The sequence below is a fragment of the Drosophila subpulchrella genome, unplaced genomic scaffold, assembly GCF_014743375.2.
Source record: "Drosophila subpulchrella strain 33 F10 #4 breed RU33 unplaced genomic scaffold, RU_Dsub_v1.1 Primary Assembly Seq377, whole genome shotgun sequence".
Classification (NCBI taxonomy): Eukaryota; Metazoa; Arthropoda; class Insecta; order Diptera; family Drosophilidae; genus Drosophila; species Drosophila subpulchrella.
In genome coordinates, this window is record NW_023665598.1 from 1119515 (window position 1) to 1135658 (window position 16144).

Genomic DNA, 16144 nt, shown 5'->3' on the forward strand with positions numbered 1-16144 from the left:
CGTTGAATTGACGACCGCTGGCTCCTGTGTCTCGGAATGCTCGTAGTGGCCCGCCTCTGCTCGCTTGCCGACGCGCTGCCTCGGGGTCGCTTGTCGCGCCTTGGACTCGCAGAGAGTTCGGCCTTGTAGGTTCAGGGAAGCGTCACCGTTCTCAGAGTAGGGTGAACAAGCCTTGCTCTCCAGGGCAGCGCCTTTCGAGGCAATACCTGTCCCTTGCTCTGTCCCGGACGGTCCCGCTAGGTTCTTGCTCAGATCGCGCTGACAGTCAAGGCTAACGCCAGAAAGCTGCCTAGCCGTTCACTTTGCTTTACGCCTAGCGCAGACGAACGTTCCACCCGGCTTCACCCTAATGCCTGACGTCCGCGACGCTCCTGCGCTCCCCAATGAGCTCCGCGCGGCGATGGTGACGTGGCTGCCGGTGATGTCTGCTGGCGTCGCTGCCGATGTCGTCTGCACTGTTTCTTGTCTTGCGTGTCTTTGGGCAACCGCCGCTCCGGGAACTGCCGAACCGCTGGGCTTCTCCAGGACAACGCCCCTTGAATGCCTCAACGGGTGATAGCTCGCCCTTCCTGACTGGTAGCTTGGCGTTTCTGGCACTCGGGGTTTTGGGCAGTTGCTGTTCGGGAACTTCGCCGGTAATCGCAGGGCTCTCCAGGCGACCGCCTCTTGAAACCGCAAATCAATCTACCGCTCGTCCGTCATGCCAGGTCCTGCTTGGTCGGGCAAGGTACGCTGGGTCTCAGACAACTCTTCTCCCCAAGCTGACGGTTCTTCATCGTAGGCCTCTTTCGCTTGTCTCTGACAGACCAGCCGGGCGACTCGCCAGGGTGTGGTCGTGACAAAGTTGGACAACGAACGCTTTGACTGAGCCGTGTGATGCCTTCCGGAACTCAGCCACTTGTGTCTCAATTCGGGGATTCCTGATGTCCCAGTCCCGAACTTCTCGACGTGGCGATCTTGTTCCTTGTAGGCTTCCCACGGCGCTGCTTCCGACGATTCGCCTTGTGGCTCCCTTGTAGTTTACTCGGTTGAATGACTGTTCACTTTGGTATCTTGACTGATCTTGATGGTTTGACTCCTCGTGATCGACTGATCCAGCTGCCTGCGGTCTGCGGCCTTATATAGGGCCTCCGGTAACCGTTATTTCCCTTTTGCGCACGGCACGCTGAATCATTCCTCTCCGGGTCCAAAGTCAGTGGCCCCTGTTTGACCCACTTCTGCTTTACGCACAGCTTCCAACCGTGGTTCTGGCCGTTGCTGCCGTCCCGCTGGTTCCCGTGATGCATGTGGCACGCCTATGTGCCGCTCCGCTGCCGAGATGTGGCAATTCCTCTCCCGGTCCAAGGTTCACGGTAGAGTCCAAGGTACGGTGGAGTTCTGTTATCCCCTTTTGCACACGGTACTCTTGCTCTGCTCGCCAAGTCTCCACTCTCTCATTCTCCGCTCCTTGGTCTCCAAACGCTCTCATACTCCATCCTTGGTCTCCAAACTCTCTTATTCTCCATCCTTGGTCTCCAAAATCTCTTCTTCTCCAACCTTGGTCTCCAAACTCTCTTCCTCTCCAACCATGGTCTCCAAACTCTCTTCCTCTCCAACCGCTCCTCGCCGCGCCGTTACTACGCGATTTCGCCGCGTATCTGGTAAGCGACCGGACATCTGTTGCTGCTGCTGCTGAGATTTGTGGGGAGTTATTCAACTCCTCACATTTCAGTTATTCTTCAATTGAGATTTTAAAAATTATTAAGGAGAACGGCACCCCGAATCTAAGGAACTTTCTAAGAGCGTAAAAGGTGTATGCTACGCTTATGATCTTACCTGACGAGTACGAGGAACTAGAAAAAGAAATGGTCACCACCACATTAAGGCCAACAGCAGCAGTAGACAGTGGACACCACCCCAACACCAACAGAGACAGCCAAACAATACCTTGTGGAGGCCGCCAAGCACCACGCAGAGGCCGTGATAGACAACCCATATCACAGACCCCCAGGAGCGCTCGAGGATGTCGGAATAAACGTCTGATATTCTGCTGGGTATGCGGCAAAATTGGTGTCAGGAGCGTCGAGTGCTGCCAACAAGCGGTAAATAGCCAACGATCTCCTCCGATGAGAGGAGAGCGGGGGTCCCACGGTGCACGGAGCAGCAGTTGTCCGCAGCGGTGATGATTGGTGGGAACAGCTACAAAGCCACACTCGACATCAGGGCAACGGGAAGCTTTGTTAGCGAAGAACTGCTGGACAATCTTGCTGCTCTAGGGAATGTTACAAGGACGAGACCGCAAGTTAGGTGGCAGACGGAAGATGCAGCGAAATAGATGCACAGCTCGAGATGGAGGTCAAATTCGACAACAAAGATGATTTTGGACCAAGTAATTGTGATCGGACGCAGACAAGAAGAACACAGAAAGAACTTAAAAGAAGTGGTTTGCCGTCTATACGAAGAAAAACTGAGACTGGGACACCAAGTGACTAGCGAAGAAATGGGCACAAATCCGGAAAAAGTAGCCGCCATCGCTGATCTGGAAACACCCTCGACCGTCAAAGAGCTCCGGCAATACCTAGAAGTAGCGTCGTGGTACCGACCATGTGTGCCAGACTTTGCTAAAATAGTAAAACCACTGAACGACTAACTGCGCCAAGGCAGTAAGTGGCTGTGCACCCGGAGCACCAGATGGCGTTTGAGGAAGTGAAGGCAAGACTCGTGGCATACCCGGTACTAGCATGTCCAGACATCAGCAGAACTTTCATCCTAAAAGGATGCCGAGAAAAATTAATCAACAACGGAGGAGGAGTGCTTGAGAATTGTTGGAAGCCGAAGCCGTATCTGGAAGGCTACCACTTCAATGTCGTAGCCGACTATATTGCTCTGAAGTGACTTAACAGCCTTGAAAGCACTTCAGGAAGGATCGCCAGATGGACCCTGGAGCAACAACAGTACGACTTCGAGATAGCGTACAGAAAGGGTCAGCTAAACGTGGTGGCCGACGCTTTGTCAAGACAACCACTACAACAGACGCTACGAGGCTTAATGGGGACATCGGCGCCAATGGCTTCAGGAAGTCGAAGCTGGATCAAGAACATGAGCGAAAAGGTAGGGATCCAGCCGCAGAAGTGCCCAGACTGTGTGAGGGAAGACGAGACTCTATATAGAAATATACCACACAGAGCGGGCAGCGAAGCCGCCGAAGCGTGGAAGATGTGAGTCCCAAAGTCACTTTGGGAAACTGTAATAAAGGAAAACCCCGACGCACCATCGGCGGGACACGTAGGAAGCCAAATGGTAGGCATAGAGATGGTGAGATGACATGTGATTTAAACCAAATCAAATGCAGGCGGCTGACAAAATGCTAACCCAAGTGCGCGGACTTCCTCAGACCCCTAACACGAGCTAGGCGTGACAACCAAATGCTGCCGTTCCTAATAGGAAGGTTCCCGAACTAGTGCCGCTCCGCAGTGCGACCTGCCGAGTCACTTAAAGCGTTTAGGGCAATAGAGTACAATTTGCGAGCCGGATGTTCAAGAGTTTCCTAACCGAATTGGGTATCAGATAGCAGTTTACCGTACCCTACACGTCGCAGGAAAACCCAACTGAGCGAGCAAACAGGACGGTGAACACCTTGACAGCGGCACTGAAAAAGAATCTATGTAGAGATACCATTTGCTCTGCCGCTCTCTTTTGAGACTTTGCCAATGGTGGAAAAAACGATAATTCCATAAGTGTTTAAAATGTTAAATGTGACCTTGTAATTCGTTTCAGCGATGAGTTTTATGAGACATTATATATCTGGACCGCTCTCTTTCACTGTTTTGTTTTTGTACTGGAACCTCACCACTATTGCTGTTGCCTCGCACATGTTGGGTATGTTGAGAAATCGGAGTTAGCTTTAAACTTTACCTTGAATTGGCTATCAGCAGATGTTGGGCAGAGGTTTGGGCAGAGCAAATGGTGTCTCTGTTCTTACTCGATGCCAGCAGTGAACACGATCACATTGGAGTCCACTGGTTATACTCTATCGTTTCTTACCCAATGCAAGGAGCCACGACAACCGAGCACCCTGTACTATAGGGATACCTTGGGCACCGGACGAGACAGGGAGGCACCGGATCAAAAGGCCAACAAGCTCAGGGATATCTTTGAGATCGTACGCCGAAATCTTGAAATGGCATCTCAGGGCCAAGCCAGACTCAATAATCTGATGAGGAGGCAATGGACGCCAGATTCAGGTCTATACCGTATTCAGGTGGTCAAAAAAGACAGAATCGATGGGCATAAGAAAATACTGGAAGTATCGGCCAATGGTGAACATCGCAACAAGCAGGTGGCAACGCTACCCCTGCGATATCGATGGCTGAATTCTATCGAACGCACATGGATAGAAAGACCAGACGTAGGAACGGCGAAATGGCGGAGAACGCATTAAGCTGGGGTTTCGAAAGCCAACCGGTATCGATGTTCCAGTGAGAAGACATGGAGTATCGGCGCGGAAGAATTTAAATTCTGTGAGGCAGGCGGGCGGGGAAAGAATGCAAACCTGATCGAGAACCAGCGCTGTGGAACTTAGGATAGAGCTTTGAATGTCGAGGGAGCGTCGAGGGACCATCGAGGAAGCGGCGAGGGAACCGTGGAGAGGTCTTAAAGACTACTGGACACACGACTAATAGAGCCAAAGTGGAGCCGAAATTGCAGCGGCAATTATACATGGTGGCTTGCCGGTTACCAGATACGCGGAGAGTTAGCACGTAGTAACGGCAAGGCGAAGAAAGTTTGGAGAGAGAAATTTGGGAAACCGATAAGTTGAAAGATGAGAGTTTGGAAAGATAGACGATGGAAAAAGTGAACCTGGAGAATGAGATATGGATAACGGAAAGATGAAAAAGAGCGCTGGGAAAATGAGAGTTTGGAGTGTGAGAGAGTAGAGATTTCGGGAGCAGAGCGAGTGTGCCGTATGCAAAGGGAAATTGCGGAACGCGTCGGACTTCGGACTCTGTCGTGAACTTTGGAGCTGGAGAAAAAGTGCCACATCTCAGCAGAGGGACGGCGTGCCAGCGTGATTCTAGTTGGAAGCAGCGGTCACAGGATAATGGGTCAGACAGGATCCACGGATTCCAAGCCGTTGAAATTAAGCCGGTCCTGGCGCGTCAAGCAAGGAAGGGCGAATGGTCGATGGCTTGTAGATTCATGAGGCGTAGTCCCGCACTGCGGGTTTACCTGCGAAGTCCTAAAACGGCAACTGACCGAAACGACGGCAAGCGGTAGACCGATAGTGGTTTCAAGAGGCGTTCTTCTGCAGGAGCCCAGCGGTTTTGAAAGCAAAGACCCAGAACGGCGATTGTCCAAAACCTCGAGAGCCCGAGACCACGATACATCCAGCCTCGCAGCAAGCACATTTAAGAGCAGAGCGTAGGACGTCGGCAGCAGCAAACGTCTGATACCTCATCGAGCAGAGCAGCGCAGACATGTCAAGCAATTGGGTGAGGCTAGGTTAAAACGCTCGTCTGCACCAGGCATTAAGCGAAGTGATCTGCTGGGCAGCCTCCTTGCGTAAGCCTTGACTGTCAGCGCGAACTTAGATCGCACGACCGATTTCTCTTGGAGCCAACGCCTCGGCGAGCAAGCAGAGGCGAGCGACACCACGAGCGTCACGAGCTACAGAACCAGGGTACGGATTTAGAAAGGCGAGCGATCAACGAGACAACACATCGACGAGAGTAACGAGCAATATCAATTGCTACAGTAGTCAGCCCATGGCTTAACAAGACATACAGACTGAAACTGGAACCTTACCTGCCTTTAAATTTCACACATACATAATCCCAAATAACACAATAAATAAATTAAAAACCACATTAAACGCAGGTGCCTTCGATTTACGCAAACACGTAACCAACTTACGAACATGGCATTCCAACAACCGAGCAACGGCGAGACCACATTACAACAAAATTTTTTACCAGTATTAGATACCCGTTACTCAGCTAAAGAAAGTGCGAGAAGGGTGGAGATATGCTTGAGGAAAATTAGCTCTTTCCCTAACACACCTAGCGACACCTAGCCTGTAGCGCCAACTTGTCTATAGCTTCCCTAGCGGCTTGGTGGCGTGTTATTAAAAACAACTTATTTGCTACAAGTGGTGTGTAATCTGGTTGAATTGCAAAATATTGGTTATTATTTGGTTACAACTTTTTAATGACCGGTCCGATTTCAATAATAATTATACCCGTTACTCGTAGAGTAAAAGGGTATACTAGATTCGTCGGGAAGTATGTAACAGGCAGAAGGAACAGTTTCCGACCCCATGAAGTATATATATTCTTGCTCAGGATCACTAGCCGAGTCGATCTAGCCATGTCCGTCTGTCCGTCTGTCCGTCTGTCCGTATGAACGCTTAGATCTCAGAAACTATAAGAGCTACAACACTGGGATTAGGCATGCAGATTCCAGAGATTCCTGCGTTCGTTTCAGCAGAGTGCCACGCACACTCTAACGCCCACAAACCGCCCAAAACTGTGGCTCCTACAGTTTTGATGCATGAATAAAAATTTTAGTTTTTTTATTTTAGATTCCGTAGCCTTGTACGCAGCGCAAGTGTGTTACGCGAATATGCCACGCCCACTCAAACGCCCACAAGCCGCCTAAGCCTGTGGCACCCACTATTTTCACGCTAGATAAAAAAAATAAAAAATTAACTGAAATGTGTTGGTCTCGTCAAAACCTATCGATTGATCCAAAAAAAAATTTGCCACGCCCACTCTTACGCCCATAACGATTAAGTCTGTCTACCGCCGGTAGGTGGCGCATTTCAATCTCGCTTTGCTGCTTGCATATCTTCATTTCCCTTTGGTCCCTTAAGCTGAGTAACGGTTATCTGATAGTCGAGGTACTCGACTATAGCGTTCTTCCTTGTTTTAATTATAATATAATAATAATTTTATAATATAATAATAATTTTCAATAATTTTTGGCATGTAAATGGGTATTGATAATAAGAACAAAATCACATTCCAATTATTAAAAAATATAAAAAATTTGGGCGCTGGACGGGCTTTAGCGTTACAGTCGATTGTGGGCTTTAGAGTTGTCGTGGCTCCCGTCTGAAGCCAACTTGCGCTGCGCAGGAAACCAAAGAATGTGCATGCCAAGTCCAAGCATTCTAGCTCTCATAGCTTCCGAGATCTCAACGTTCATACGGACAAACGGACAGACTGACAGCAGGATAGATGGACACGGCTAATGAGTCAGATCAGATCAGACGGATCTAGTTTTCCCTTTTACTCTACGAGTAACGGATATAATACTACTAGTTTAAAAAATAATATTTTGAAACTGCCTTAAGAAGGGTAATGGTATTTCCTAGTAGAGTTTGACCATAAGGCCACGAAAAAAAGACAAACAAGGAAGAACGCTAGTCGAGTACCTCGACTATCATATAACCGTTACTCATCTACCACCTACCCGCGATCTCAATATATGATTATGTGGGCGGTAGACAGATTTAAGCGTTATGGGCGTTAGAGTGGGCGTGGAAAACTTTTTTTTGGTTCAATCGATAGGTATTGACGAGACTAATACACACAGCTAAAAACTTTTTCTAGCATGAAAATTGTGGTCGCAACTGGTTTGGGCGGTTTGTGGGCGTTAGAGTGGGCGTGGCATATTCGCGTAACCAACTTGCGCTGTGTACAAGGCTACGGAATCAAAATTCTCTATAATTTATAGTTTCCGAGACATTTGTGGGCGGTTTGTGGGCGTTAAAGTGGGCCTGGCAATGGGTTAATCAATAGGTACTGATGAGAACAACACATTTAAGTTAAATTTTTTGTTTTACCATCAAAACTGTAGGAGCCACAGTTTTGGGCGGCTTGGGGCGTTGGAGTGGGCGTGGCACGCTGCTGAAACAAACTTGCGCTGCGCAAGAAGCTCAGGAATCTGTGGACGGGCGGACAGACGGACATTGCTAGATCGACTCGGCTAGTGATCCTGATCAATAATATATATACTTTATGGGTTCGAAAACGGTTCCTTCTGCCTGTTACATACTTTCCGACGAATCTAGTATACCCTTTTACTCTACGAGTAACGGGTATAAAAATATTTTAAATAAATAATTTTTATTTAAAATTTTTTTCCAAGATTTTTTTTTGTCATCTCCGTGTTTTTAAATATATTTAGAGTTGCGCTTTACCAATACCAATATACTTTTTAGTTTTCAACTGTTATGTAACCCTTTAATATTGCAGAATTAACAAATAGGTTACATCGAGTATATTGTCATCTGAAACTCGGCTAACTTTGAAAGTGTGGAGTTTTTAAGCAATTAAGTTACTTTAAGGCGTCTGTTGTTTATTTAAAATATTTTTCGTGATCTAGGTATACAACTCTACCCGAAACTATCACCTTTCTTGGGGCATTTGGGCTATAACCAAGTGTAGTCAACGATTGTATAACTATAATGTTTCTTACCTCATAGTAAGCAAGGAATCCAGAGGCTCTTGTGAATTCACCGGCTTGGCCTGGTCCGGAGGCCTTGGCATTTAAGCAAGTTTTGTTTGCACTTTCTAGTGTGAAGGATTGGCCGTAAAGCGGTATTCCCATTACGATTTTGCGAGATGGGGCTCCCTTTTCGATCCAATAGCTTAGCGAAAAGTTCTGGAAAACCCAAGAGTTAATTACACATAGCATTCTAAAGTCCCGTTGTGTATACTCACCGCGTTAAAATATTCAAATTTATTACCGGGATGATGGTACAAAGGTGCCACGTGTCCAGTTTTTTTGTCCCATTGCCCGTGGAAATCGTATGACATCACAGCGATCCAATCAAATAAGTGAGATAGCTGGGGAACGTCATACCCTGCATCAATGATTTTTTTGCTAGGCGAGACTGCGGTAGACAACAAAAGTCCTTGAGGCTTAAACGCCGCAGAGAGCTCCCGAACCCAAGCGGTAAACCCCTCTTTTTCCTCATTAAACCCCTTATCGCACTCCGTTTGCCAGCAAACTGGGTACTCCCAATCTAGGTCAAGACCCTCGAAGCCATATTTTTTAATGAACTCGACAGCATGGCGTACGAAGCGAGCCCGTGCGGACGGACTTCTTACAAGACGACTGTACTTGTCGCCTTGCGAATCGTTCCATCCACCGAGCGCCAAGCTCACCTTAATGCCTTTGTTTTTAAGACTGCTGACCCTCGTGTAAAAGTTGTTTTCAATGTCAGCCCAGGCATCGTGCGTGCGCAGAATAAGTTCGGCGTAGTCCAGCACCGCGAACCCATAAACTACGTGAGTGCACAGTTCCGTGTTTATGTCGTCAGGAGTATAGCGACCTAGGCCCTTGCGGTACCAGGCCCAGTTGGTGAAGTAGCAGACGATTTTATAGTAGCCGTCAAGGGGCTTGAGTTCTGGGTTTCCAGTGGGGTAGGTTAAACTGGGAATTGTGTTGGGCTTTTGGGTAGTGGTTGCTGGATTATCTAGTGCCGGAGGCTTTGTACTACCACTCGATCCAGCTCCTTCGGTGCCATTACCAGAGTCCTGAATGCATTTCGCTGCTGCTGGCCAGTCGCATTTGGTGATTGCCTCACTATAGTGCAATCCCGGTGGACAGTCACCGGCCTGAAGGCGGTTCCATAAGCAAAAGAGATATTTGGAACAATTAGAAGGATAAGGTACTCGCTCTTCTCCGTTACACGGATCCTCCTCGTTGGCGCGACTCGCATGAATGGTTTTCAAATATTTTATACTTGTAACACACTGTACGTTCTCTGGCCAGTCGCAGATTTTACTAATTGCGTCCCAGTGCAATTCTCCGCCACATTCACTTGCTACTAAGGCTCCATTAACGCAGATGTAATATTTTCCGCAATTTCTGTGCGTGTAGTATTGCCCCTCGTTGCAACTCGCCGATGGAGGTGGACGCGAATATTGCGGTTGGCAATTGGGACTACTGACCTGCTGATGTACGGAAGGCTCTGTCGTTTTCCTACTAGGCTTTAAATATGTAGTGTTCTTTGGCGACTCAGACGTAGAAGCAGGTTTAGGGCGGATAGTGCTGCTCTTCTGTTCCCGCCCTACTGAGCACTGCGCGTAGGACGGCCAGTCACATCCTTTGGCTTCGTTGTTCCAGTGAAGACCGCCGGGACAGAATTGCTGCAGCAACTCCCCATCAATAATACACTGATAATAAACGTTGCAATTCATTAAGTCAGCGTAAAACTCGCCACCCTTACAGTTCGAGGCCTGCACCACCGGGTACATCACTACAGGCACGGGGATCGTGTTAGTCGGTCTGGAGGTTGTCCTCGTAGGCCTGTTCGGACGTGCTGATGTCGAAATCCACCAGGAGACAGAGCTGCTGGCAGTGGTTGTAACCTTTGCTTTTTTAGTTGTACTTGCAGGTCTTGGCTTTCTCGTAGTGCTGAAGATGAGGCTAGTGCTGGCCTCCCAAATTGGCCATGAAGTAGTGTGATCGTGATTCTGTCCCGATCCCGCAGAGCCATCGCTATTCATCGTTGTCATTTGGGGGGCAATGGGCGTGACCACTGACGTCGGACGCTCACAGTTCGTTTGAGTAGGCGGTTTTAAATCTAAGCGTCCCAATGCCCTGTTAATAGCCCTAAGTAGGGGGTAAGACTCGCTGCAACAGCCATTTTGAAAATCGTCAAGATCAACAGTCCAAGCTGCCACTCCTGAAAAGTTGTTATTCGCTGCATATTGAGCTTTGGCTTGGACACTTGTCGGATCCTCATATCCCACCCACTGGTCGTTCAGCATGGCATACGGACCGGAACTCAGGCTTGCATCCGGATCACTCGACCACTTAGACTTCGTTATGCGCTTGCATATCTCGTAGTAAGCTAGCATTCCCGGCTGGTTTGTAAATTCTCCGGCTTCCCCAGGTCCAATGGCCGAAATGCCTGTTCCAACCAGCTGGAGGTGACTTCTTTCTAATGTGAAACTTTGCCCATAGAATGGAATGCTCAAAACTAGTTTATCCCTCCTTGCGCCCATATTTAACAATAGTTGCATGGTGTAGTCAGTATTGTACTGGGGATACTTGTCCGATGATGAGCCATAAAGCGGACTCACATGACCTGTTTGCCGCTCCCAGGCACCATGGTAGTCGTACGTCATTACTGTCATGTAGTCCACTATGTCTGACAAAGCTGAAATTTCGTAGGCCTCCGTTATAACCTCCTTATAGCCGGAGATGGCCACTCCCACTTGAAATTTCGGGTTAACACGCTGAAACTCTGTACGCAGCTCGCGGAGAAGCTTGGTCAAGTTGGGCCTGTCGCTTACAGGTCCCTTAGAGCAGTCGCTCTGCCAGCATTTCGGGTAGTTCCAGTCCAAGTGCAGGCCGCTAAATCCGTGACGTTGTAGGAAGTTGGTCGCGCTGGATGCGAAAACCTGCCGCTTGATGTTGTCGCTGGCCAAGCGTGAGTACTTGGAGCCAGTAGAGTCTGTCCAGCCACCCAAAGCAATTAATACGGGCACTCCCAGCGATGTCACCCGACGGTAGTATTGGTTATCCAAGTCAACCCAGGGATCAAACTCTCGAATGGTAAGGAGGTCGGGATCCAGGGAAGCGAACGAATAAATAATAACAGAGCAGAGCTTAGAGTCTATCTGCTCCGGCACAAAATGACCTCCTCCTTTTCGGTAAAATCCCCAGTTTGACATGTAACAAAGAACTTTGGATGCCTTTTTAAAGTACTTCCTTTTTAATGGTGGTAGAGTTCGATACCACTGCTGATTTAGCAAACCGACTTGCTCTAATGTGCCGTTCGACTGATGCTCTGTATCATTCTGATCCATCTGTTCGATATTAACGGTTTTAAGCAATTTCTGATGAGGGGAACCGGCGCGGTATGGCTGCGAATAAAAGTCCTCTGAGTTTTCTTGAGTAATGAAAGCTGTGTATTTGTCGGAAACTGGCCAAGGATCAGGATCTAACCCATGGGTTAGCTTGTCACTGTTAATGTTCGCACCTAGGTCGAAATTCTTAATAAAGCTCCCAAAGCGGGCGAGTTTCTGTTCGCCTATTGGCACTGACTCTACGGAATCGCGCACAAAAGATCGTGTACTAGAAGAGTCCCTTAGCTTTATCACGTTTCTTTGATTTACTGTAGGAACACTCTCTACGGCGGTGCGCAGTGGTAAAAATTCGTCTCCAAACACGGGTCGCGCATTAAAACGGACTATGGGCCAGGTGTCATTATCCCAAGGAATGCTTTCTACCGCATATCGAATGAATTCCGGTTTAACGTTGGCGTCCACATGATGCTCATTTGCCTGCACTTGAATGTGGGCGTCTCTCGTCACTGCCACAAAAATCATTGCAAAAGGCATCTGTTATGAGGACCAATAAAATTAACGACTTTGTGAAAAGTTTTTATGGGCTTAAGGATTTGACTTACCACAAGTATACTGGTCGCAATGGGAATCATTTCTTTAACTATTATCTGACCTGTTAAGATAATATAATTAAATTGCAATTAATGACCATCATAAATATTAACAATGTAGCCATAACAAAAGAAATGGTATACTCGAGGGCCCAGACTATCAGAAACCCGCTACTAATCTGACCAACTTTAAAAAAAAACAAGGAATAACTCTATAGTCGAGTACCTCGACTATCAGATACTCTTTACTCAGCTAAAGGGAACAAAGGGAGATGGAGATATGCAAGCAGCAAAGCGAGATTGTAATGCGCCACCTACCCCCTATCACAATATATGGTTATGTAGGCGGCAGACAGACTTAAGCGTTATGGGCGTTATAGTGGGCGCGGCAAACTTTTCTTGGGTCATCCGATAGGTATTGACGAGAATAATACATTACAGTTAAAAATTTTTTATGGCATGAAAATTGTGGGCGCCTCAGGTTTTGGCGGTTTGTGGGCGTTAGAGTGGGAGTGGCAGATTTTGTTTTGGTCAATCGATAGGTATTGACGAGAATAACACAATTCAGTTAACATTTTTTTTCTAGCGTTAATACTGTAGGCTCCATCGTTTTGGGCGGTTTGTGGGCGATCGAGTGGGCTAGGCAGTCTGCTGAAACAAACTGTCATTCTGTCACTCTGTCATTCTGTAATTCTGTCATTCTGTCATTCTGTCATTCTGTTATTCTGTCATTCTGTTATTCTGTCATTCTGTCATTCTGTCACTCTGTCACTCTGTCACTCTGTCACTCTGTCACTCTGTCACTCTGTCACTCTGTCACTCTGTCACTCTGTCACTCTGTCACTCTGTCACTCTTTCACTCTGTCACTCTGTCACTCTGTCACTCTGTCACTCTGTCACTCTGTCACTCTGTCACTCTGTCACTCTGTCACTCTGTCACTCTGTCACTCTGTCACTCTGTCACTCTGTCACTCTGTCACTCTGTCACTCTGTCACTCTGTCACTCTGTCACTCTGTCACTCTGTCACTCTGTCACTCTGTCACTCTGTCACTCTGTCACTCTGTCACTCTGTCACTCTGTCACTCTGTCACTCTGTCACTCTGTCACTCTGTCACTCTGTCACTCTGTCACTCTGTCACTCTGTCACTCTGTCACTCTGTCACTCTGTCACTCTGTCACTCTGTCACTCTGTCACTCTGTCACTCTGTCACTCTGTCACTCTGTCACTCTGTCACTCTGTCACTCTGTCACTCTGTCACTCTGTCACTCTGTCACTCTGTCACTCTGTCACTCTGTCACTCTGTCACTCTGTCACTCTGTCACTCTGTCACTCTGTCACTCTGTCACTCTGTCACTCTGTCACTCTGTCACTCTGTCACTCTGTCACTCTGTCACTCTGTCACTCTGTCACTCTGTCACTCTGTCACTCTGTCACTCTGTCACTCTGTCACTCTGTCACTCTGTCACTCTGTCACTCTGTCACTCTGTCACTCTGTCACTCTGTCACTCTGTCACTCTGTCACTCTGTCACTCTGTCACTCTGTCACTCTGTCACTCTGTCACTCTGTCACTCTGTCACTCTGTCACTCTGTCAGTCTGTCAGTCTGTCAGTCTGTCAGTCTGTCAGTCTGTCAGTCTGTCAGTCTGTCAGTCTGTCAGTCTGTCAGTCTGTCAGTCTGTCAGTCTGTCAGTCTGTCAGTCTGTCAGTCTGTCAGTCTGTCAGTCTGTCAGTCTGTCAGTCTGTCAGTCTGTCAGTCTGTCAGTCTGTCAGTCTGTCAGTCTGTCAGTCTGTCAGTCTGTCAGTCTGTCAGTCTGTCAGTCTGTCAGTCTGTCAGTCTGTCAGTCTGTCAGTCTGTCAGTCTGTCAGTCTGTCAGTCTGTCAGTCTGTCAGTCTGTCAGTCTGTCAGTCTGTCAGTCTGTCAGTCTGTCAGTCTGTCAGTCTGTCAGTCTGTCAGTCTGTCAGTCTGTCAGTCTGTCAGTCTGTCAGTCTGTCAGTCTGTCAGTCTGTCAGTCTGTCAGTCTGTCAGTCTGTCAGTCTGTCAGTCTGTCAGTCTGTCAGTCTGTCAGTCTGTCAGTCTGTCAGTCTGTCAGTCTGTCAGTCTGTCAGTCTGTCAGTCTGTCAGTCTGTCAGTCTGTCAGTCTGTCAGTCTGTCAGTCTGTCAGTCTGTCAGTCTGTCAGTCTGTCAGTCTGTCAGTCTGTCAGTCTGTCAGTCTGTCAGTCTGTCAGTCTGTCAGTCTGTCAGTCTGTCAGTCTGTCAGTCTGTCAGTCTGTCAGTCTGTCAGTCTGTCAGTCTGTCAGTCTGTCAGTCTGTCAGTCTGTCAGTCTGTCAGTCTGTCAGTCTGTCAGTCTGTCAGTCTGTCAGTCTGTCAGTCTGTCAGTCTGTCAGTCTGTCAGTCTGTCAGTCTGTCAGTCTGTCAGTCTGTCAGTCTGTCAGTCTGTCAGTCTGTCAGTCTGTCAGTCTGTCAGTCTGTCAGTCTGTCAGTCTGTCAGTCTGTCAGTCTGTCAGTCTGTCAGTCTGTCAGTCTGTCAGTCTGTCAGTCTGTCAGTCTGTCAGTCTGTCAGTCTGTCAGTCTGTCAGTCTGTCAGTCTGTCAGTCTGTCAGTCTGTCAGTCTGTCAGTCTGTCAGTCTGTCAGTCTGTCAGTCTGTCAGTCTGTCAGTCTGTCAGTCTGTCAGTCTGTCAGTCTGTCAGTCTGTCAGTCTGTCAGTCTGTCAGTCTGTCAGTCTGTCAGTCTGTCAGTCTGTCAGTCTGTCAGTCTGTCAGTCTGTCAGTCTGTCAGTCTGTCAGTCTGTCAGTCTGTCAGTCTGTCAGTCTGTCAGTCTGTCAGTCTGTCAGTCTGTCAGTCTGTCAGTCTGTCAGTCTGTCAGTCTGTCAGTCTGTCAGTCTGTCAGTCTGTCAGTCTGTCAGTCTGTCAGTCTGTCAGTCTGTCAGTCTGTCAGTCTGTCAGTCTGTCAGTCTGTCAGTCTGTCAGTCTGTCAGTCTGTCAGTCTGTCAGTCTGTCAGTCTGTCAGTCTGTCAGTCTGTCAGTCTGTCAGTCTGTCAGTCTGTCAGTCTGTCAGTCTGTCAGTCTGTCAGTCTGTCAGTCTGTCAGTCTGTCAGTCTGTCAGTCTGTCAGTCTGTCAGTCTGTCAGTCTGTCAGTCTGTCAGTCTGTCAGTCTGTCAGTCTGTCAGTCTGTCAGTCTGTCAGTCTGTCAGTCTGTCAGTCTGTCAGTCTGTCAGTCTGTCAGTCTGTCAGTCTGTCAGTCTGTCAGTCTGTCAGTCTGTCAGTCTGTCAGTCTGTCAGTCTGTCAGTCTGTCAGTCTGTCAGTCTGTCAGTCTGTCAGTCTGTCAGTCTGTCAGTCTGTCAGTCTGTCAGTCTGTCAGTCTGTCAGTCTGTCAGTCTGTCAGTCTGTCAGTCTGTCAGTCTGTCAGTCTGTCAGTCTGTCAGTCTGTCAGTCTGTCAGTCTGTCAGTCTGTCAGTCTGTCAGTCTGTCAGTCTGTCAGTCTGTCAGTCTGTCAGTCTGTCAGTCTGTCAGTCTGTCAGTCTGTCAGTCTGTCAGTCTGTCAGTCTGTCAGTCTGTCAGTCTGTCAGTCTGTCAGTCTGTCAGTCTGTCAGTCTGTCAGTCTGTCAGTCTGTCAGTCTGTCAGTCTGTCAGTCTGTCAGTCTGTCAGTCTGTCAGTCTGTCAGTCTGTCAGTCTGTCAGTCTGTCAGTCTGTCAGTCTGTCAGTCTGTCAGTCTGTCAGTCTGTCAGTCTGTCAGTCTGTCA

The 16144-nt window shown here is 48.2% G+C and overlaps 1 protein-coding gene across 1 annotated transcript in view; it reads right to left on the reverse strand.

Moving 5' to 3' along the window:
• The window catches only part of LOC119561834 (probable chitinase 10), a 195935-nt gene extending 183480 nt beyond the window's left edge, over window positions 1-12455 (reverse strand). Inside the window, exons 1-3 of the mRNA XM_037875317.1 lie at window positions 12410-12455; window positions 8706-12341; window positions 8461-8646 (exon numbers count right to left, since the gene is read on the reverse strand). Coding sequence (XP_037731245.1) covers window positions 8461-8646; window positions 8706-12341; window positions 12410-12439 — 3852 coding nt within the window. The 5' untranslated portion in view covers window positions 12440-12455. The remainder of the gene's footprint in view (window positions 1-8460; window positions 8647-8705; window positions 12342-12409) is intronic.
• Window positions 12456-16144: the final 3689 nt, after the last annotated feature.